Source organism: Pituophis catenifer, unplaced genomic scaffold (assembly GCF_029215685.1).
Source record: "Pituophis catenifer annectens isolate HBS135680 unplaced genomic scaffold, rPitCat1.0.hap2 SCAF_10, whole genome shotgun sequence".
NCBI classification, from domain to species: domain Eukaryota; kingdom Metazoa; phylum Chordata; class Lepidosauria; order Squamata; family Colubridae; genus Pituophis; species Pituophis catenifer.
Window position 1 is genome coordinate 9,824,481 of NW_027256890.1, and position 23,305 is coordinate 9,847,785.

Here is a 23,305-nt window from a genome sequence, read left to right on the forward strand (position 1 = left end):
CAGCCAGAGGTGGTATTTGCCGCTTCTCCAAACTACTCAAAATTTCCGCTACCGGTTCGCCAGAACCTGTCAGAACCTGCTGGATTTCACCCCTGCCTTTGTCCCTGAGCATCTTAAGATCTTGGCACCAGATTTTCTTTATACAGGTCAACCGTGACCCTTTCAAGGGTCAGGATGGGGCTAAATTTCCCAAAATTAGCGGAGCTACCAGAAAGAGCATCTCTTTTCATTGAAACAACTCTCGATTGAATCCAATTTAATCAAGATCACGATCTGCTGGATATTTTAAATTCCACTAATTGTATTGTAAATTTGTTACGGCTGCCAGAGTTACCTCCAGACCAAAACTGGGTGATAAATTTAATGGGAAAATTTCCCAATCATTTATTGTCTTTAGGAAAACGTTTTTTAGCCATTCAGTGAAGCTTTGCATTTCTCTATAGGAATTCTCTTTCTGGGAAAGTTTGGTAAAATGCCGCCCGTTATTGGCTCCGCCTTCAACCTGCCAATTTTGCATCTAGCTCCTCCCATATGCCGTTAATTTACATAAATTTCAATTTAGTAAATGATAGCATCCTGGTGGGAAAAAATTCATTTGCCGACTTCTGGAAATCACCAGGATAAAATCGAGTGTCTGACTAAAACTATATTATCTCCTTGATAGAATTTATTGGTGAACATTAGGGACGTCTATCAATCATCTTTCCCACTGCCTTTGGCAGCGTCTTCAGGCACTGCCCAGAGTTTTCCTGAAGGTTCACAGGGATGATGGGTTTTGGAGTTGAAAAAAAATCTGGTGCAGAAAATATCCTAAAACTTTTATTCTGTTTTTTTTTTTTTTTTTTTTTAACGATTAAATATAACCTCTCTTCAGTAGAGCATCTCTCTTTAAAACCACACAAAAGGGTGGGAGGGGACGGGATACATTCTTCTCGAAAATATGAAATACTGACCATAGAGCGAGGAGATTTACAGTGCAAAAACACAAGCGATTCCACACCGACAAGTGCAAAATGATTATCCTTACAATTTCTACAGCATTTACGGCCAGAGCCATCTTTTCTTCCGCCGCTCTGTGCTATAATTCTAGAGCGCCTTGTTTGCATCTGATTCTCTAGAACAACCACGTCAAAAGATTCTGGCTTTGAGAGACAAGCCAAGAAGGGGTGCCCCCCCCCCCCCTGACTAGGCCTGACATCCGCCGAAGGTTTCAAATTTGCCCGTCTTCACAAGTCCAACAGGATTTTTACGAGATTACAAACTGCGGCTAATTTCTAGATCACGGAGACGCCACGTTGAGGATCCCAGCAAAGACGAAAGGCACGAGCTAAGATGTTGGTTGATTGTTGCGGTATCCGCTACCACGGGGGACACCCGGGTTGGCATGCAAACGCGGGCGTACACAGGGCTTGCTTCGAAGGGCAGGAGACAGCAATCTCAGAAATTCACCTTTCGAGGTCAAGAAGGGAGGGGAAGCGATCGTGGTGCTTCTCCTCCCCCGTTTTAGTAAGGAATATCGTTTTGGTAGTACTGGATCATATCATAGGTCTTGCTCCTAAAAAAAGAAGAAGAGGGAAAGGGTGGTGGTGGTGGTAAATTAGACATTTTCCAGTACCGTATTTTTCGGAGTATAAGATGCACTGGAGTATAAGACGCACCTTAGTTTTGGGGGAGGAAAATAAGAAAAAATAAGAAAAAAGCTGATTGGCAGGTGGATTGGCCTCCCGGAATACCCCCAATCAGCTGTTCCCAATCGGCTGTTCCCAGAGGTGAATTTTAGCAGTGGAGTTGGACAGTGAGGAGGCTGGGGAGGACAATGGGCCAGTCCTAGAATCAGGGGAAGGTCCGGACGAGGGTTCTGCGTCGGAGGCAGAGATGAGGCCAGGGCCATCTGGGAGCGATGGGTGGACTTCAGAGCCTCCACAGGCGGAGAGCAACGAGGCAGAAGAACAGTGGGAGCCTGTTCCTAGTGCACGCATACGAAGAGCTGCCAGAAGGCAAGAGTAGCTAAAGCAAAAAGGACGACTCGGGAGTAAGGCCAGGAGATGATTGGCCCCTCTCATAAGGCTTAAAACAGACCAGCAAGGGCTCTTGGGCTCTTTGTAGGAAAGCAACCTTGCTACATTTGTTCTTGTCAGCGTCTCTTGCTTCTTTTGCCAAGAAAAGCCTTTGGCAGGGTGCCAAAGTAGACAAAGGTTGGTGATAAGGCGGAAGGACTGTTTATGAAAAATTTGTTTTGGACTTAATTTGGACTAAGCCAAGAATGAAGTAATTCTCAGCTGTTCTAATAAAATATATTTGTTTAGGACTGATTGTGTCTGGTAATAACTACTTGGGCCTAGGTCACAACAGGTGTGGAAAACCTGGAAGCTTTCAGATTCGGGTTTTCCCAGATGTGCCAATGGGACATCTCTAATAAAATGGGACTTTGAAGAACTTCAAGCCTCGGTGTCTTCTTTCGTTGGGGGTGGGTGGGGGGTTGTTACCTGGAATTCTGACATTAACTCGAATCTCCCTTAAAAAATTCAACCAGCTCCCTGAGCTCCGAGGTGCTTCTCTGGGGTCCTGAGCCCCGAATGTCGACCTGAAACTGGGCGGCGTGAAGACTCAGGGAAGATGGAGATGACAGAAGGTACAATTCTCCCTGTCACCTCGCTGTTGTTGCTGGGCCACAAATGGGGCAGCAGAGATGAAGTAGATTTTACCTGTTGCTGAGGAAGCAATTCTGAATGATCTTCATGATGAAGTTGGCAGCTTCTCGCTCCGTCATGTTGGGGCTGAACCTGTTCCTGTTTGAGAAAACAGAAGGAGGAGAAGGACATCAAGAGACCGTTCTGCAGAAATCTTGACTTCGGCACATTTTCTCACAAGCACGCGGGCAACTGCGGTTGCTGATATTTTTTTGCAAAGACCCTTAAATTGGCAGGGTGCGATCTGAGAATCTAGAGCTGCGAAGCCCTGTTCTCACCGAGTTATCATTCTTAATACAATTATATGAGCGTTTTTCTCAACCTTACAAACTTCTAAGATGTCCGGACTTTTAACTCCCAGAGTTCCTCAAGGTCGGCATGGCATCGGGTTAGAAAACGGGAGACTATGAATTCTAGCCATGCCTTAGGCATGAAAGCAGGTTGGGTGATTTTGGGCCAATCGTCAGGGGTCAGTGAGTTCTAGTCCAGCCTTAGGGATGAAAATCAACTGGGTGACTTTGGGCCGGTCACCAGGAGAGGGTGAGTTGTAGTCCTGCCTTAGGCATGAAAGCTGGTTGGGTGACTTTGGGCCAATCACTAGGAGACGGTGAGTTCTAGTTCTGCCTTAAGCGTGAAAACTGGCTGGGTGACTTTGGGCCAATCATCAGGAGTCAGTGAGTTCTGGTCCTGCCTTAGGGATGAAGGACAACTGGATGACTTTTGGCCAATCAACAGGAGATGGTGAGTTCTAGTTCTGCCTTAGACATGAAAGCCAGCTGGGTGACTTTGGGCCAATCTCTAGGAGACGGTGAGTTCTAGTCCTGCCTTAGGCATGAAAGCCAGCTGGGTGACTTTGGGCCAATCACTAGGAGACGGTGAGTTCTAGTCCTACTGTAGACATGAAAGCCAGCTGGGTGACTTTGGGCCAATCACCAGGAGACGGTGAGTTCTAGTCCTGTCTTAGACATGAAAGCCAGCTGGGTGACTTTGGGCCAATCACCAGGAGACGGTGAGTTCTAGTCCTGCCTTAGACATGAAAGCCAGCTGGGTGACTTTGGGCCAATCACCAGGAGATGGTGAATTCTAGTCCTGCCTTAGGCATGAAAGCCAGCTGGGTGACTTTGGGCCAATCACCAGGAGACGGTGAGTTCCAGTCCTGCCTTAGACATGAAAGCCAGCTGGGTGACTTTGGGCCAATCACCAGGAGACGGTGAGTTCTAGACCTGCCTTAGGCATAAAAGCTGTCTGCTAACTTGAGGCCAGTCCCTTTCTCCTTTCCTAGGAAGGCGGTCCTGAAAATTGCCAAAAGAGGACTTCTCCAGGTCGTTCCCAGGAGTCAAAACTGATTCAAAGGTACCACGAATAAATCAAAACTGGACCATACCTTCCACGGGGTCATCAAGGGATGCACATACCCTCCTCTCATTTCTCTCTTCCAAGTTTCGGGTTAAGTTCCATCCACCCCTCCAAGCCATGGGGCTCAACACAAGCAGCCTCTCCCCTCCTTTAAGCCAATCAAGCCCTTGCTTAGCTTAAATAAGACCCACCCGTCGTTTCTGCTCTCAGCCAATCGGCGCAGCCCACTTACTTCAAGAGTTTGATGGTCTGTCCCCGAAAACAGGGCAGTCCTGTGTCTAACATCAAAGTAACCAAAGAAACCACGGCATCCATGTAAGGTCTGCAAGAAAAGGAAGAGAAGGGAAGGCATGGTTGGCCTCATCCACCGGCAGGAAGAAGTTTATTTGGGACGAGGCCATGACAGAAGAGAAGTAAATGCATATACACACAACCCACATCATTTGGTACAGTAGTGGCCAAAATTGTGAAAACCTTTGTGAAAATTGTGAAAAAAACCCCATGCATGTGCCATGCCTCCATGCTCATTTTTGGCTCCCAGGTTGGCGCAGGGGGAGGCCTTCCAGGCCCAAAACGGAGTGCCGGGGATGGGGGGGGGGGGTGCACACAGCATCCCCGTGCCCAGTTTTGGCTTCCAGGTTGATGCAGGAGGCCTTCCACCAACCTGGCGGATGCGCGTGAACCCCCAAAATGCAATGCGAGCGCCCCCTGTGCACGCGCTGTGCATTCCCCGCATGTGCGCGTGCATCCCCCACGAGTGTGCCCCCACCTCCGGCGCATGCGCGGCAGAGACCCGATGATCAGCTGGCCGGTGGGAGGTGGGCTGGGGTGACGGCTGGCGTGCCTGCAGAGAAGGCTCTGCGTGCCACCTATGGCAAGGCCTGCTATAGGTTCGCCATCACGGATATAGATGAAGGTAAAGATGAGGAATTAGGCATTTTTTGAATACCGTATTTTTCGGAGTGTAAGACGCACTTTTTCCCCCCTAAAAGGGGGTGAAAATTTAGGTGCGTATTATACACCGAATGTAGCCCCGCCCATTCACTGGCCGCCACCCTTTGGCCTCTGCCTCCCAGCAGTTTACCTCCTTGCAGCAAGCAGCAAGAAGAAACAGCTCCTTTCAGCTTCAGCACAGCCTGATTAGCACAAGTTGATTGGATCGGCCTCCCGACTCTCAGCTGTTTTGCTCTCAGCTGTTTTGCTGGGCCTCTGCTGCTTGCTGGAAGGAGGTAAATTCCTGGGAGCAGATTTTTTTTTTCCCTTGTGCTAATCAAGCTATGCTGAAAACAAAAATGAAAGTAAAGCAGGCTGTTTGCTGTTTGCTGCAAGGAGGCAAAATTGCTGGGAGACAGAGGCAGATTTCTTTTTCTTCTTTTCCTCACTAAAAAAGGTAGCTGCGTCTTATAGTCCGGTGCGTCTTAAACTCCGAAAAATATGGTATGTATGTTTGAACAATACAATGAGGATTATTTAAATTTGAGAAATGTGATAGAGATTACTAATCTTGTTAGTATACAGAATATAAATGTATAATTAAAAAAAAAATTAAAAATATATTAACAAAAAAAAAAAAAAAGAAGAAGAAAAAAGGAACCCAAGCGGAAGCCTCCTCACCTGACGGCCAGGTAGCCCCTGACGCACATCTCCATGAACCACCTGAAAGGCGTGGCCTCCATCTTGCCTCCCATGATCATGACCATCTCATCCGTCAGCTTGATGTCCGGTTCCCAACCCAGGTTTCCACCGGGAGAACTTTCGAACATGAATCCAAAATCTGCCAAGGAGGAGGAAGACGTTGACCTGTGTACCCTCTAGTCCAGGGGTCTGCAACCTTAAACACTCAAAGAGCCATTTGGACCCGTTTCCCACAGAAAAGAAAACACCGGGAGCCACAAAACCCTTCCCGTGCCTGACTATTTCTTGAGCGGCCACAAAACTAGCATATGTAGTTGAAATTAAACGTTCTGTTTTCTTCTGAAACTTTTCTTTTCTTGGATTTATCCATGGTTGGCCTACCGGGGGTTGAAAAGGTCAATAAATAGCGTGCTGGAGGGTGTCGCACATTGGCAGTTGTGACGCATATTTTGAGTGACAGGGAGCCGCAGCAGAGGGGTGAAAGAGCCACATGCGGCTCCAGAGCTGCAGGTTGCTGACCCCTGCTCTTGATCTTTGAAGTCTGATAACCAAGTCTTTGAAAGACAACGGCCCCTTCTTTTGAAGGTTTCCCCCCACCATAGAGTTTCCTCCTAGTGCGGCGTCCTTTTTCCTCTGCTTACCGGATGTCCGGTTTCCCTCCCACGCCCACCATAGAGTCTCCTCCTAGCACAGTGTCCTTTTTCCTCTGCTGACCGGAAGTCCGGTTTCCCCCACCATAGAGTCTCCTCCTAGCGCGGCATCCTTTTTCCTTTACCTGTCCTCACCAAAAGCCCTATCAATTGTGGAGCCGACCGGCGACAGGGAGCCACAGCAGAGGGATGAAAGAGCCACATGCGGCTCCAGAGCCGCAGGTTGCCGATCGGAGGTGGTATTCAGCCGGTTCAGACCGGCTTACTCGAACCGGTAGCGGAAATCGCAGATGGGCCCGCTCACTTGCCATCCTATTTAGGCACATTTTTGAGGCCGGAAACATGTGTGGAAGGCGCATGCGCCAGCAAAGCGCACATGTGGGAGGCCGGCCCATGCATGGACGGGCGTACTCACATTTGCGAACCGGTAGGGAAAGTAAGTGAATACCACTCCCGTTGCCGACCCTTGCTCCAGGTAAAAGGGTGAACCCACCCCAAAAAAATTAAAAAATCTCAAGGGGTAAACTAACCAATGTGAATGAGATGTCCATGTTTGTCCAGCATGATGTTGCCATTATGCCTGTCTTTAATCTGCAAGAGGAACAGCAGAAGACTGTACGCAGCCATACTGCGGATGAAGTTGTAGCGAGCCTGCAAGGGGGCGACAACATGGGCGATATTGAGAAAGAAGGAAGGACATCAGCGTTTCAACGCTGGCATAGAGCAGAGGAGAGCGAGAGATAAACTCTGAAACTTTTGCCTGCCAGATCCCTTTGAAGCCCGGTTGTTGTGGAAATGAGGGGAAGGGGCACATTCCTGGGAGATGACGAGAAAAGGAGTCTGAAGAATGACTTGGAAGATAGCCAATGAGAAGCAGAGATTTGGGGATCGGAAAGGGAGGGATTGGGGGGCAAAAGGTCAGTCTTGTCCGCGCGGAGTCATGATCCGGTGGCTGTGCTCAATTAAAGAAAGATTTCCTTAAAGATTGGCAGTTTGGAAATTCATTTAATTTTGAGATAGCATCGCAGTCTGACAGACGGACAAGACTGACCTTTTGCCCCCCAATTTGCATCGCGGGCACTCAGTAGGCCAAAGGCGAACATCTAAAACAGGAGCATTTTCATAAGGAGTGGGGGGGGGGAAACGGGGACTGAAGACAAAGGACTAATTTTCAGGAGAGGAATAAAGGAATCGAATGGCATCACTTGGGTTGACTTTATTCCTAACGATAGAGAAATTTTGTGCTTGGCATCACTGGACTATTTACTGTCAAGGGATGCTCAACCCGCTAATTATTGTACAGCAAATGAAGAAGAGGACGGCATTTTTTCTCTAGTTCTTCATGAGGGTCTTATCAATAAAAGCTATCCTCCAATTCTCTCCCGAGTCAAATCAAAGGATCATTAGAGAGAGTTCAGAAAGACACACACACTGAATGACAATCCCCACCCCCTCCCTTCTAGCACTGATGATGTTACCTAGTTGGGTCATGAAATGTCTGCAAGGAAACAACCAAGCTCAGAAAGCACCAAGGACCTCACCGTTCTCCTTCCCTCTTCTCCTTTTTCTCCTCCCCTTCTCCATGATCCCCACTCCCTTCTAGCACTGATGATGTTACCTTGCATGAAATGCGAGGAAACAACCAAGCTCAGAGATCCCCAAGGACCTCGCAGCCCTCCTTCCCCCTTTTCCTTTTCCTCCTCTCCCCTTTTCCTTCTTCTCCCCTTATCCTCTGCCCCGCCTCTTCTCCAAATTCCTCCTCCCCTTCTCCTATTCTCCACGATCCCCACTCCCTTGTAGCACGGGGAGTGACGTTACCTAGTAGGGTCATGAAATGTCTGCAAGTCAAGCTCGAAGAGCACCAAGAACCCCACAGTTCTCCTTCTCCCCTTCTTCCTTCTCCTCCTCCTCCTCCCCTTCTCTTGAAATCCCATTCCCTTCTAGCACTGATGATGTTACCTAGAGGGGTCATGCAAGGTCTGTAAGAAAACAACAAAGGTCAGAGAGCACCAAGGACACCCCCCCCCCCCCAGTTCAACCCAGAGCTACAAATATTCTCTTCTATCGATAAGAGTCACACAAAGTACCTTCTGGAAGGCCAGGGTTGATTCATCTCCGTACTGCCTAGTAAAGTAATCGTACATGCCGAAATCGGTCTGTCGGCCCAGCTGATCACGGGAAGTACAATCTGGAATGCATTCGATGACGCCACACTAGAAGAAAGAAGGGAAATGAAGGAATGGGAGAATTCGGGCTCCACAGGAGCTCCCAAGAGCAAAATTCTGCAAAACATCTGGAGGAGCCTGACTGGATACACGTAATGCCAGCTCTGCCTGGCTCTGCCCACATCTGCAACTCATCTAATCATCTGCAACTGGAAAACTGTAATAAACTTCATAAACACGAGAGAAATACAGGTAAATCCTTGACTGTTGTGGCCCATACGCGGCCTGTGCAGCTAGTAGCTGATTCAGACAGCGAGGAGGCTGGTGTGGTGCTGCGCCAGCAGCCTGTGCAGCTGGCGCTCGAGTCGGACAGTGAGGAGATGTGGTGCCAGAGGCAGGGATTCAGCCAGGGCCTTCAGAACCTCCAGAAGCTCCCATAAGTGAAGAGGACGAAGAGGAGGAGCCTCTTCTCGATGCACGGGCGCGCAGAGCTGCCAAAAGGCAGGAGTGGCTCCTCAGGAGGAGGTCTCCTCGAGAGTAAGGCTTGGGGCTAATTGGCCACTCCCTTAGCCTATTTAAGGAGGAACGCCGACTGAAGCAATTTGCAGGGAACAACTTTGTTCACATACCTTCGTGTCTTTTTTTTTTTTTTAATTTGATTTATATGCCGCCCTTCTCCGGAGACTCAGGGCGTCTTGTCTTGCTTATCTTATCAGCTTCCTGCAAATTGCTTCTGGGCATTCTGCCAACCACAGTAAGCTTTCAGTTATTATTCTTTGAATTCTTGGCGGCTGTTCATGCAGTTAATTAACAGCCGTTGTTGTAAAAGACTGGTTTATTTAGTAAAGCAAGGTTTGAACGGACTTTGTATGTGCTGCGTTCTTTGGGGTCCGTAGCTGGGGCAGAGCAGGTAGTTCTTGACTTACAACAGTTCGTTTAATGACCGTTGTAAAAAAAATGGCTTAGGACTCTTGTTCGCACTTAACGACCACTGCTGCATCCCTTTTGGGTCACATGATCCAAATTCAGACGCTTGGTGACTGACTCGTATTTATGATGGTCGCAGTGTGTATGTCATGGGATCCCCTTTTGGGTGACCTTCCGATGAGCAAAGTCCACGGGGAAGCCAGATTCACTGAACAACCGTGTTACTTATGACTGTATAACTGTAACCTTGTTGTTGGTATCCTTACGATTTATACTGAGATTGTTTCCTAGTATGATTTGATTGCTTATTTGTACCCTATGACTATCATTAAGTGTTGTACTTTATGCTTTTTGACGAATGTATCTTTTCTTTTATGTACACTGAGAGCGTATGCACCAAGACAAATTCCTTGTGTGTCCAATCACACTTAGCCAAGAAGGAATTCTAATCTAATCTAATCTAATCTCATCTCATCTCATCTCAAACGTTCTTTCAGATACTCACCCCAGGAGCGGTAGCCACCACTCTGTAGGGAAAGACGTAGAGGTCGAGGCCCACCAGCTGAAATATGTTTTTGAACAGATCGATGATCTGCAAGGCCAACATGTCCTGTCCAGCACCAAAAGAAACAGGATTGAAGGGTTTTTTTCCCCAAATATTATGTGTGTAACAATGATGAATAAAGGAGACTATTTGTAGCTGTACAGGTGACTTAAGACGACAACCCTGCGGCTTTCTCACCTGCCTGCAATCATCGCCCACTTTAAAGATGGCGGCCTGCCAGCAAATCTTCTTACTCTCCCTCCCGTCTTCTCCGCTTTCATCTATGGAATCTGAACGACAACGCAGGCCTAGAAGGGAGCGTTTTTGAAGAAGTTACGTTATAAACAATAATACGTACCTTGTTTTTCCGAAAATAAGACCCTGTCTTATATTTTTTTGAACCCTGAAATAAGCGCTTGGCCTTTGTGCCTATTTGGAATCAGAACGTTGAAACTGTGAGAAATAGGGAACTGAAAGTAGCCGACGGATAAGAGGTTTGAGATGTATTCGGGTATATGTGGAGACTGTCCGTCAGTACGAAAGAACAAGGAAGTGCTGTATTTTTCGGAGTACAAAAGACGCACCTTTTCCCCCCAAAAAAGAGGGTGAAAATCTGGGTGCGTCTTATACACCAAATGTAGCCCCGCCCAGCTTCTCAAACAAAGGTTTCAGAGGCTGAAAAAAGCATCAGAAAAAAAGCTTCAGAAAAAAAGCCTCCAAACAGAGCTTCAGAAAAAAAGCCTCAGAAACAGAGCTTCAGAAAAGAAGCCTCCAAACAGAGCTTCAGAGGCTTTTTTTTCTGAAGCTCTGTTTTGGAGGCTTTCAGAGGCAGGAAAAAAAGTTTTTTCTGAAACAGAGTTTCAGAAGTTTCAGAGAGAGAAAAAAAAGCAAAAAAAAAAAAGCAAAAAGAGAAGAGAAAAAGAAGGAGAAGAAGAAGAGGAGGAGAAGAGGAAGAAGGAGAAGGAGAAGGAAAAGAAGGAGAGGAAGAGAAGGAGAAGGAGAAGAAGAAGAGGAGAAGAGGAAGACGGAGGAGAAGGAGTGGAGGAGGAGGAAGAAGAGGAGGAGAGGAAGAAGAAGAAGGAGAAGAAGGAGAGGAGGAGAAGAGGAGGAGGAGAAGAAGAAGGAGAAGGAGGAGGAGGAGCCATTGCACTAACCTTCTTTTTCAAGTTCACTCACTCCACACCTCTTCACCTTGAACTTGGCCAAGTAAGGGGCTTTGGCAGCACTGGAAGGAAGAAGAACGGGTCAATGCCAGTAATAGTAATAATTCCTTTTTTTTTTTTTTTAACCGAAGTAAAACAGGCTGGAAAAGGGTGCCAGGCCATACCTTTGCATAGGCGTTCCTGACTTGTAGTCGATATCCAGAACAATCGCTTCTGGATTGCTTGGTAAATAGCAACCTATTTAAGGGAAGGGGAAAAGAAGACAATCCTTGGTGAAAACCAGCAAAGTGGTTGAGCTAGCAGGACTAATCAGGGAAGACAGCAGCCAGAACGTTTTTTCCCTCTTTCTTTCTCTTTCTTTCTTTCGTTCTTTCTCTCTCTCTCTCTCTCTCTCTCTCTCTCTCTCTCTCTCTCTCTCTTTCTTTCTTTCTTATTTATTGGTTCGATTTATATGCCGCCCTTCTCCTGAGACTCGGGGCGACTTACAATGCGTTAAGTAATAGCCTTCATACTTTTGTATATACCTGCTTAGTAGGGCTTTCACCCCTCCCACCCCCTTAAGCGGTGTTCTTTTTTCATACAAAGTCAGTTTATTGCCCCCACAATCCGGGTCCTCATTTTACCTACCTCGAAAGGATGGAAGGCTGAGTCAACCTTGAGCCTGGTGAGATTTAAACTTGCAGTAATTGCAGGCAGCTGGTGCTACTTAACAGCACTTTAGTCTGCTGCGCCACCAAGGCTGTAATACAGGCAGTCCTCGGCTTACAACCGTTCATTTAGTGACTGTTCAAAGTTACGACGGCACCGAAAAAGAATGACTGGCTTATGGGCCCTTTTTCACATTTAACAACCGTTGCGGCGTCTCCATGCTCATGTGGTCAACATTCGTGTGTTTGGCAACTGAATCATAGAGCCGTGGTTAGAAAAAGAGCCTTGGTAGTACAGGGGTTTAAGGCACCCTGTTATTAAGCTGGTTATTAAGACCAGCTGCCTGCAATTACTGCAGGGTTCAAATCTCGCCAAGGCTCAAGGTTGACTCAGCCTTCCATCCTTTCTAAGGTAGGTGAAATGAGGACCCAGTTTGTGGGGGCAATAAGCTGACTTTGTATAAATATACAAAAGGATGAAGGCTATTGCTGAGCACATTGTAAGCCGCCCTGAGTCTTCGGAGAAGGGCGGTATATAAATCAAATTTTTTTTTAAAAAAAAAAATGCAGTATGGCAGGCTAACTCTGCCGATTGCCGGCAGTTCGATCCTGACCGGTTCAAGGTTCACTTAGCCTTCCATCCTTCCGAGGTTGGTAAAATGAGGACCTAGGTTGTTGGGGGCCTGAGTTTGAAAACCGCTTAGAGAGGGCTGTAAAACACTGTGAAGCGGTATATAAGTCTAAGGGCTATTGCTACTGCCCTTCCTTCCTTCCTTTTTATTTCCTCTTCCTTTCCTTCTTTCCTTTCCTTTCCTTTCCTTTCCTTTCCTTTCCTTTCCTTTCCTTTCCTTTCCTTTCCTTTCCTTTCCTTTCCTTTCCCTTTTCCTCTCCTCTCCTCTCCTCTCCCCTCCCTCCCTTCACAGTAGTTAGAATGCAGTATTGCAGGCTAACTCTGCCCACAACCCGGAGTTCAATCCTGACTGGTTCAAGGTTGACTCAGCCTTCCATTCTTCCGAGGTTGGTAAAATGAGGATTTAGGTTGTTGGGGGCCATAGGCTGACTCTAAACCGCTTAGAGAGGGCTATAAAGCACTATGAAGCAGTATGTGTCTAAGTACTATTGCTATTGTCCTTCCTTCCTTCCTTCCTTCCTTCCTTCCTTCCTTCCTTCCTTCCTTCCTTCCTTCCTTCCTTCCTTCCCTTCCTTCCTCACTCCCTCTCTCCCTTCCTTCAGGTTGACTCAGCCTTTCATCCTTCCGAGGTGGGTAAAATGAGGACCCAGACTGTTGGGGGGCAAGAGGCTGACTCTGTAAACCGCTTAGAGAGGGCTGTAAAAGCACTGTGAAGCAGTATATAAGTCTAAGTGCTATTGCTATTTTTCACACTTTTCACACTGTGGCGGCAGCATCCCCATGATCAAAATTTGGATGCTCGGCCACCGATCGATATTTATGACAGTTGCAGTGTCCCCGGGGTCGTTTGATCCCATTTTGCAACCTTCTGACAAGCAAAATCAGGAGCCTTGGTAGTACAAGGGTTTAAGGCACCCTGTTATTAAGCTGCTTAAGACCAGCTGCCTGCAATTACTGCAGGGTTCGAATCTCGCCAAGGCTCAAAGTTGACTCAGCCTTCCATCCTTTCTAAGGTAGGTGAAATGAGGACCCAGTTTGTGGGGGCAATAAGCTGACTTTGTATAAATATACAAAAGGATGAAGGCTGTTGCTTAACGCATTGTAAGCCGCCCTGAGTCTTCGGAGAAGGGCGGCATATAAATCAAATTAAAAAAAAAAAAAATCAACAGGGAAGCCAGATTCAGTTAACTACCGGGTTACTAACTTAAAAACTGCAGTGATTCACTTAACAACTTTGGCAAGAAAGGTCATAAAACGGGGCATAACTCATTTAAAAAAACTGCCTCCCTTAGCAACAGAAATTTTGGACTACCCGCAAATGTTAATTTCTTACCGGGTTGCACTTTCACTTCAGATAAAGCATTCAAACAAGCTTTTTTTCGCTCTTCGCCTTTAGGATAAGGCCTATGGATGGGGAAAAAAAAACATATTATGAATTATGAATTCTGACCCGCAAGGCAAATTGGGTTTTGTTTATAAGGTCCATTTCAATCTCATCTTCTTTTAAAGACCCCGTAATCCCTTGAGGGGTGGAGTCTTGGGCAACTGAATGGAGCTGAGTGTTTATTGGCCGGCTACCCTTCCTCTCGTCAATACGGAGTTACCGTATTTTTCGGAGTATAAGACACACCTTCCCCCCCCCCCAAAAAGAGGGTGAAAATCTGGGTGCATCTTATACTCTGAATGTAGCCCCGCCCAGCTTCTCAAACGGAGGTTTCAGAGGCTGAAAAAAGCATCAGAAAAGAAGCTTCAGAAAAGAAGCCCCCAAACAGAGCTTCAGAGGCTCTTTTTTCTGAAGCTCTGTTTCGGAGGCTTTCAGAGGCAGAAAAAAAGGCAAAAAAAAATCAAGGCACAGAGCTCACAACCAAGGAACCTGTTGCTAAAATTCACCTCTGGGAACAGCTGATTGGGGGTATTCTGGGAGGCTGATCTACTTGCCAATCAGCTTTTTTCTTATTTTCCTCCCCAAAAACTAAGGTGCGTCTTATACTCTGAAAAATAAGGTATATTCAGCAGATATATTCTCAATGTGCCCAGAGAGAGAAATATCTGCCTCTACCTAGGATCAAACTCACAGCCTCCTGATTGTGAGGTGAGAGCTCCACCTCTAGGCCACCGCACCTCTCATAAGGTCCATTTCAAGGAAAGAATCGGGGTTTTTTTTATGCCTCTGCCTTTGTACTCACTTGATGATGGCGGAAACGTTGGTGATTTTGTTGAAGAAGTCAAACTCCCGTTGGTAAAATTCCTTTGCTGGACCAGACAACGAGCCGGTTATTTCCTCGACGAGCTGCTCCAGGAGTTCCCCAATATCAGCTACATAAAAGAAGAAGCAGAAGAAGGAGGAGAGTGAAGTTTGTGAGGTCCTTGGTGCTCTCTGAGCTTGACGGTTTTCTGGTGGCTCAACTAGGTAGGATCATCAGTGCTACAAGGGACTGGGCTTTGTGGCGTGGAAGAGGAGGAGGAGGAAGAGGAGAAGGAGGATGACGACGACTGCCGAGTCCTTGGTGCTCTCCGAGTTTGAGGGTTTTCTGGCGGACATTTCATGGCTCAGCTAGGTAGCATCATCAGTGCTCGAAGGGAGTGGGCTTTGTGGAATGGAAGAGGAGGAAAAGAAGGAGGGGGGAGGAAGACTATGGGGTCAGTGTTGTGGCCCACCGGCTGCCAGCAGAGCTGCCAGCAGAGTCGGACAGTGAGGAGGTTGGGGAGGAGCTTGGGCCAGTCCTGGCGACTGGGGAAAGCTCGGACGAGGGCTCTGCGTCGGAGGCAGAGAGGGAGCTAGACAGCAGTGAGGCAGAGGAACAGCTGGAGCCCGTTCCCAGTGTGCGCATGCGCAGAGCTGCCAGAAGACAAGAACAACTCAGAAAGCAGGTTCGACTCATGAGTAAAGCCACACCTTGGAGGTGATTGGCCCCTCCCATAGGAAACAAAAGAGGAGCGAACGGGGAGGGGGCTTTTGCAGGAAACAATTTGTTCGGTCGGTCGTTTCAAGAGTGGAAAGTTCTGTTTGTGACTCTAAGAGACTCTGTGCCAAGTTTGGCCTTGTACTGCGGTTGGAAACAAGTTACGTGGCAGCTTGCCAAGCGAGATAAGGTCTGTGTTGATAAATATTCCTTTGAAAAACTGTTTGGACAAGGCTTGCTGACTGTGAATGAACGTAATTCAGAGTCCTGTAAATAAAAGAGGTTTTGCCAGTAATTCCTGCCTCCTGCTTGTTAAGGGAGCCTAGGTCAGAGAACAGTCAGTGATCTCTGAAAACTTGATTTTCTGGCGGATGTTTCACGGCTCAACTAAGTTAGCATCATCAGTGCTGCCTTTGTGGAATGGAAGAGGAGGAAGAGGAGGAGGAGGAAGAGGAGGAGGAGGTAGTGCAACATCCCCAAACATGGTCCACTCACGGTCTTTCTGGTGTCCCTCTTCATCCAGGTAGATGTTGGTCTTCATATTCCAAATGAACTGGTGAGCCAGCAGCTGGGACTTGGAAGCTGCCCAAAGGATGTACTCCCTGACGTAACCCATCTGAGAAAATATAACAGGGCAGGTCTTCTTCTAAGCATGGCTCCGACCGGGAATGTGTTGTGACAGAGAGGCCCAGATGTTCTAATGGACCAGTCCCCCCCACATTAAATCCCAACCATGGGAGGTCTTCTGATGCGTCATCCCTGATTGTTGGGGACTCGCATTGTATCAGTGGTTTAATTGAAATTCTCTAGTTTATCCAAGCATCGTAGAAACAATGAATACATCTATTCATTGAGGCAAATCCTTACACCATCTGCCTACTTCTCTGTCCGTCCGTCCATCTGTCCATCCATCTACATTCATACCTATCTATCCATATCCGTCTATCAACTTATGACTCTATCCATATTTCATTTTTCATTATCATTTTATTAAATTTTTGTATACCGCCCTACTCCCGAAGGACTCAGGGCGGTGAACAGGCACAAAATAAAACACATAAATACGAAAGTTAAAAAACATAATTAAAACCAAATTAAATAATTTTTGCCCGAGACAATTAAAATTCCCAATAATTTAAAACAAATTAAAATTTCAATTTAAAAATTTAAAAGAAGGGGAGAAAATTAGGCCAGGCCGGCCTGCTGGAATAGGAGTGTCTTCAAAGCACGGCGGAAAGTGCACAGATATGGATTTACCTTTCCATAGCCATCCATTCATCCATCCATCCATCCATCCATCCATATCTATCATCTATCTATCTATCTATCTATCTATCTATCTATCTATCTATCTATCCATCCATCCATCCATCCACCCACCAATCATTTATTCCTCTAATTCCTTATCATCTTTACCTAGATCTAGATGTCCATCTAAATATAATTTTTCTCATCTCAAGTTCTCTCAACCAACCATCCATCCATCCATCCATCCATCCGTCCGTCCATCCATCCATATCTATCTATCTATCTATCTATCTATCTATCTATCTATCTATCTATCTAATCATCTCTATTTTCTTTCTTTATCTATCTATCCACCCACACACCCACTTACTTATCATTCACCTCTCTAATCTCTTATCATCTTTACCTAGATCTAGATATCCATCTGAATATAATTTTTCTCTCGTCTCAAGTTCTCTCAACCATCCATCCATCCATCCATCCATCCATCCATCCATCCATCCATCCATCCAAATGGCCTAACCTAAACATTTATTGCATGCCAAAGAACCCGAGTGCAAGGATATTGTATGGAAAAAGCCCTACAGTTCAATCCACTGCACTTTCCAGTGAAAAAGGATCAGGTGGCCAACAAGATCCTGGATAGTCCTAAACTCCTCTGACCCAGGACGTCCCTTAACAAATGTCTCGCAGTCTTTATCTGCCCTTACCTTGTCGTATCGAAGAGCCTGCACAATCTGCGGAATGTAAAATAGAATAGCATCCTGGGGATGGAGAAAAGGAGAAAAGAAGGAAAAAGAAGTTAGGATTTCTTTTTTCCCCCCCCCAAAGTACCTAGCTTCATTCTACCTTCAAGAGCATCTCCTTCCATAAAGATTTGGTGGGTGATGCAGAATATCCTGAAAAGAAGATTGAAATTTACTCCGCAATTGTTTTTATTGGGTATAACAACGGATTGTACAGTATCAGAGACTAAATTGATTTTGAACCTAATAACAGCAGCAAGACTGTTGATAGCGCAACATTGGAAGAAAGACTTCTTGCCTACTATTGAGGAGTGGATATTGAAAGTTGCTAATTTAGCTGAAATGGCAAAAATTTCAGCATATTTGAAGGATTATACTCAAGAAAGATATATGTTGGAATGGAGCAGATGGATTGATTATATTCAAAATAAGTATCAGATTAGAAAATATCAAATAGCTTATGAGTGAATGTTAAATCTTAAAGTTATGTTACTTATGGTGGAGTTAAGGTGTTAAGGGGGGGGTTTGTTAGTTTAATTGTTAATTGAAATACCTTGTATTTTGCTCTGGGAAGTCGGGGGGGGGAGGGGGGGACAGGGTTTGGTGGAGGTGGGCGGGTGGAAAAAGAGGTTGGGGAAAATTGTTGTTTTTCTTTAAAAAAACTTTTCAATAAATTAAAAAAAAAAGAGCATCTCCTTCCATCATCAACAGGCAAAGAGTTTTTTATTAGCCCTGTAGAATGAACTGCCCCCGGAAATACGTAAGATCTCCGACCTCCGGGTGTTTCGCTGCGCATTGAAGACCCTGTTGTTCCGCCAGGCCGGGCTATCAACATAATAATTTTAAATTGAGGTATTTTAAATTTTTGGGGTTTTAAATCGGCCAAATCTACTTAATTATTTTAATTTTTAATCACTGTTGTGTCTTGTGTTTTTAAATTGGCTGTACACCGCCCTGAGTCCTTCGGGAGAAGGGCGGTATAGAAATAAAATATTATTATTATTATTATTATTATTATTATTATTATTATTATTATTATTATTATTATTATTATTATTATTATTATTATTATTACATGCTGGTTGCTAAGCACCCAAATTTTCAACCAACCAACCAACCAGAATAGAACTGAAAGGAACCTTGTAGGTCTTCTTGTCCAACCCCCTGCTTACCATTTCAGACAAATGAGTTGTCCAATCTTTTCTTGAAAACCTCCAGTGATGGAGCATACACAATTTCTGGAGGCAAACTATTCCACTAATTAATAATGCTCTCCCTGTTAGGAAGTTTCTCCTTAATTCCCGGTTGTTTCTCTCCTTGGTTAGTTTCCACCCATTGCTTCCTGTCCTGCCTTCAGGTGCTTTGGAGAATAACTTGACTCCTTCTTCTTTGAGGCAGGCCCCCCCCCCCCCAAATACTGGAACACTGCTATCATATCACCCCTAGTCCTTCTCTTCTGAACTTTTACAAAATACAGAATGACGAGAGTTGGAAGGGACGTTGGAGGTCTTCTAGTCCAACCCCCTGCTTGAACAGGAGACCCTATACAATTTGAGACAAATCTGACTTCTTCTTAAAAACTTTCAGTGGTGGAGCACCCAGAACTTCTGGAGGCAAGTTGTTCCACTGAATAATTGTTCTAACTGTCAGGAAATTTTTCCTTAGTTGTAGGTTGCTTCTCCCCTTGATTAATTTCCATCCGTTGCTTTTTTTCCTGCCTTCAGATGCTTTGGAAAATAGGTTGACTCCCTCTTTTTGGGGGCAACCCCTGAGATATTGGAACATGGTTGTGTTGTTCTGTTTCGTTTCATTCCATTCCCTTCCATTCTGCAATTTCTCTTCTCTTCTCTCTTCTCCCTTCCCTTCCCTTGTACAAATTCTCTTTTCTTTTCTTTTCTTTTCTTTTCTTTTCTTTTCTTTTCTTTTCTTTTCTTTTCTTTTCTTTTCTTTTCTCTTCTGCTCCTCTTCTCCCTTCCCTTCCCTTCTCTTCCCTATTCTAAACTGAAATTTCTAAAATGGACACCTAACATAAAAAACGTCATCAAAAAAGCACAACAAAGAATGTTCTTTCTGTGCCAACTCAGAAAGCTCAAACTGCCCAAGGAGCTGCTTATACAGTTCTACAGAGGAATTATTGAGTCTGTCATCTGCACCTCTATAACTGTCTAGTTTGGCTCTGCAACCCAACAAGACAGACACGGACTTCAGAGGATAATTAGAACTGCAGAAATAACAAGGGCTACCAACCTGCCTTCCACTGAGGACCTGTATACTGCACAAGTCAAAAAGAGGGCTATGAAAATATTTACAGACCCCTCGCATCCTGGACATAAACTGTTTCAACTCCTACTCTCAAAACAAGGCTATAGGGCACTGCACACCAGAACAACTAGACACAAGGACAGTTTTTTCCCAAATGCCATCACTCTGCTAAACAAATAATTCCCTCAACACTATCAAACTATTCACTAAGTCTGCACTACTATTAATCTTCTCATCGTTCCTATCACCCATCTCCTCCCACTTATGACTGTTATGACTGTAACTTTGTTGCTGGTATCCTTACGATTTATATTGATATTGTTTCCTGATTGCTTATTTGTACCCTATGACTATCATTAAGTGTTGTACCTTATGATTCTTGACGAATGCATCTTTTCCTTTATGTATGCTGAGAGCATATGCACCAAAGACAAATTCCTTATGTGTCCAATCACACTTGGCCAATACAAAATTCTATTCTATTCTATTCTATTCTATTCTATTCTATTCTATTCTATTCTATTCTATTCTATTCTATTCTATTCTATTCTATTCTATTCTATTCTATTCTATTCTATTCTATTCTATTCTTCTATTCTATTCTAGGAAAAATGCAGAGGGGGTCATTTGGGAGCCCAGGATCTAAAGTACTTCACCACAAAGACATTCTAACAACTTTTTTTGGCAAACGTCTTACTTACCGGCGGGAAAGATCGGAGCACTTTCACCCCGTACTGAGCTGTCAAAGGATGAGGAGGATACATGCTGGAGAAATAGGAGAGGCCTGTGGGTGGGTCGGTGGGGGTCCAGCACAGGATGTGGCTGAGCTCTGGAGCATCGGCATCGATGGTGTGCCAAGTAACAAGATACTGAAAAGCAAGGGGAGGGGAAAGAACCACATGTGAACCCCAATAGCAATAGCACTTAGATTAATATGTCGCTTCACAGTGCTTTGCAGCCTTCTCTAAGCGGTTTACAGAGTCAACCTCTTGCCCCCAACAATTTGGATCCTCATTTTACCCACCTCGGAAGGATGGGAAGGCTGAGTCAACCTTGAGCTGGTAAGGATCGAACTGCTGATGTATGGGAAGAGTTAGTCTGCAATATATATATATTTTAAATTTGATTTATATGCTGCCCTTCTCCGGAGACTCAGAGCGGCTTACAATGCGTTAAGCAATAGCCTTCATACTTTTGTATATTTTATATACAAAGTCAGCTTATTGCCCCCACAATCTGGGTCCTCATTTGAGATTTTGCAGTATCCTTCCCCCAGGAGTGGGGAGGAAATGGGGATTTTGCAGTATCTTCCCCTGCCACGCCCACCAAGCCATGTCCACAGAACTGATAGTACAAAAAAAAAAAAAACTGGATTTCACCACTGCTCCATCCCCTCAAGGGATTATGGGGTCATTAAAAGATGACGATGATGATGGATGGGTGGCTCCACCCACTGTGGTTAACCGAAGCCAAATCAACCTGACCCTTTTATCACTGGAAACAAGACCTGAATCAATGTTGTGGCCAGAGTTTTGATCAAAAGCTGGATTGTCTTCAAAGGCCTACCTTGATGGCTTCCGGCACGTCACTCACAGCCCCAGGGTCCAAGCGAACCAGACGGGTGACCTCCATCCCAATTGCTTCTGTGTTTTTAAATCTAAGGAACCAACAGGAGACAAACGGGGTAGTCCTCTACTTATGACCGGTTGAGGTAGTCCTCAACTTAGAACAGTTCCCTTCGTGACGATTCCAAGTTACAACGGGCACTGAAAAGAGTGACTTATGGTCCTTTTTCTCACTTCTGACTATCGCAGCTTCCCAGAGGTGAAATGCTCCCGGTTCGGACCGGATCGCCGGATCGCTTTTTTTTTTTTTTACTTTTAAAAGCATTTTTTCTACAACCTCTTCCGACGAAAAAATGCTTTTAAAAGTAAACAAAAAAAAAAGCCTCTGATGATCGCGCAGCTCAGCTGGGATGGTCAGAGGCTTTTCAAAGCATTTTTTTCTGCAACCCCCTTGGCCGAAGAGGTGGTTAAAAAAAATGCTTTGAAAAGTCTCTGACGATCCCAGCTGAGTTGCCTGATCGGCAGAGGCTTTTCAAAGCATTAGAAAAAATGCTTTGAGCTTCCTGCGGTGACGTCAGCGTGTAAGGAGCGAGGGGAACGAGGCTCCGTCCCCGAAGCTTCAATTTTCTTGATTGGAAGCCGTTTTTGGCACTATCGACCACGGAGAGGTCGACAGAAAAAGGAGGACTCTCTAGGACCTCGGGGGCGACAGCAATCACCCTGAAGGTTCAGAGGAAACCCTCCTAATTCCAGCCAGGAAAAAAACCAGCCACTTTGGCTGGCCGGAGCGCTGTCAACCGATAAGTGTGGAAGCGAAGATTCAAGAGAAACATCGGTAAAGACTAAGTAGATTGAGATATAAAGGTATAATCATAAGGACCTAAATACATTGGCGAGAATAGGACTCCAAAAAGCGGCGGCAAGATCGTCAAGCAAGCGGCGAGAGACAGTGATTGGAGCGAAGCTCAATACACACAATGACAATGCAGATCTGACAGGCAAAAGGAACGAGTGACAGACAAAGAGGATTATAAGTAAGCGGTGGATTATAACTTTAAAATAACACAATTTGACTTAACAGAGGAAAAAAGGATTATTTAAGAGAAAGATTGTAGAAAGTAAACCTAAAGAACTGAGACTTTTTTAAGATCGTTGTGAGCGGAAGGAAACCAACTGAACAGTAGCGAATGGCGGACTGAGGATTTGGAGAAGGAAACTTTCACTTTGTATCCAGCAACAATAGTAAATTCAACTACAGACACGAGACGTGTAGTGAGACATTAGATACATTGACGCTGTTGCCAAAGGAGATACAACCTGCTACACAGGAATATTGGAACAATTGATTTACTTGATTTACTTATGGATTTAATAGAGGATATTGAAACAGAACTGGGACAGCTGAGTGAAAAGAGGGCGAACTGAAGAACGAAGGAAGAAGGAAAGGAGAAGGAAGCAACCCCAATTGGTTTGAGAGTGATATACTTGAGAACTTTAAATATTAAACTACTAAATTTCATCTATTTTAAAACTTACTTAACTTTGCTTAAAGAATATTAATATCCAATTTGAAATTATTATAATACATAATAAGGAATTGATTTAACATTACTATTATTATTATTATTATTATTATTTTCTCTTATTGTCTTACTATTTCCTACCCTATTGAAACAACTATATAGATTGCAAAATAATATATTGATTAAGTGGAATTATATTGCATATTGACTAGAAAGTTAGATATTAATATAGACATTGCATAGAGATTGTTATAGATATCATTAAGGAATAATAATTGTAATAATTAATATAGGTAGCATATATTGGTAACGGTGATACAACTCAATAGAATACTTTAGATGATTTACAGAGAACTTTAATCCCATTGATCTATTATAGAAAGGTTATATAGAGATTGTTTAATTTTAAAGTGAATTTAAGTATTGTGATTATTTAGTATTTAAGTATTAATTGCATTATATTGTTTAGGGATAAGAATAGAAGAATGAATTGTTAAAATATTGTTTTTTCTCCCTAACCCCTTCGAATTAATTATCCTGATCCTTATATAACGATATTTCACCCACCCCCAACCAATTAGTATATGAAAATTTGGGGAAAATTAATACAAAAGACAACGATGGCAACATCTTCACTAACAATAACTAAA

At 44.7% G+C, this 23,305-nt stretch overlaps 1 protein-coding gene across 2 annotated transcripts in view; it reads right to left on the minus strand.

Moving 5' to 3' along the window:
- Positions 1–417: 417 nt before the first annotated feature.
- Positions 418–23,305, minus strand: part of PI4KA (phosphatidylinositol 4-kinase alpha) — a 100,839-nt gene continuing 77,951 nt past the window's right edge. For both annotated transcript variants that reach the window (XM_070951534.1, XM_070951535.1), the window contains exons 40-55: positions 21,134–21,224; positions 20,269–20,436; positions 17,270–17,323; positions 15,807–15,927; positions 14,595–14,724; positions 13,742–13,812; positions 11,295–11,367; positions 11,122–11,192; positions 10,166–10,275; positions 9,929–10,033; positions 8,419–8,544; positions 6,862–6,982; positions 5,661–5,820; positions 4,279–4,368; positions 2,706–2,789; positions 418–1,555 (exon numbers count right to left, since the gene is read on the minus strand). In XM_070951534.1, coding sequence (XP_070807635.1) covers positions 1,504–1,555; positions 2,706–2,789; positions 4,279–4,368; positions 5,661–5,820; positions 6,862–6,982; positions 8,419–8,544; positions 9,929–10,033; positions 10,166–10,275; positions 11,122–11,192; positions 11,295–11,367; positions 13,742–13,812; positions 14,595–14,724; positions 15,807–15,927; positions 17,270–17,323; positions 20,269–20,436; positions 21,134–21,224 — 1,627 coding nt within the window. In that variant the 3' untranslated portion in view covers positions 418–1,503. The remainder of the gene's footprint in view (positions 1,556–2,705; positions 2,790–4,278; positions 4,369–5,660; positions 5,821–6,861; positions 6,983–8,418; positions 8,545–9,928; positions 10,034–10,165; positions 10,276–11,121; positions 11,193–11,294; positions 11,368–13,741; positions 13,813–14,594; positions 14,725–15,806; positions 15,928–17,269; positions 17,324–20,268; positions 20,437–21,133; positions 21,225–23,305) is intronic.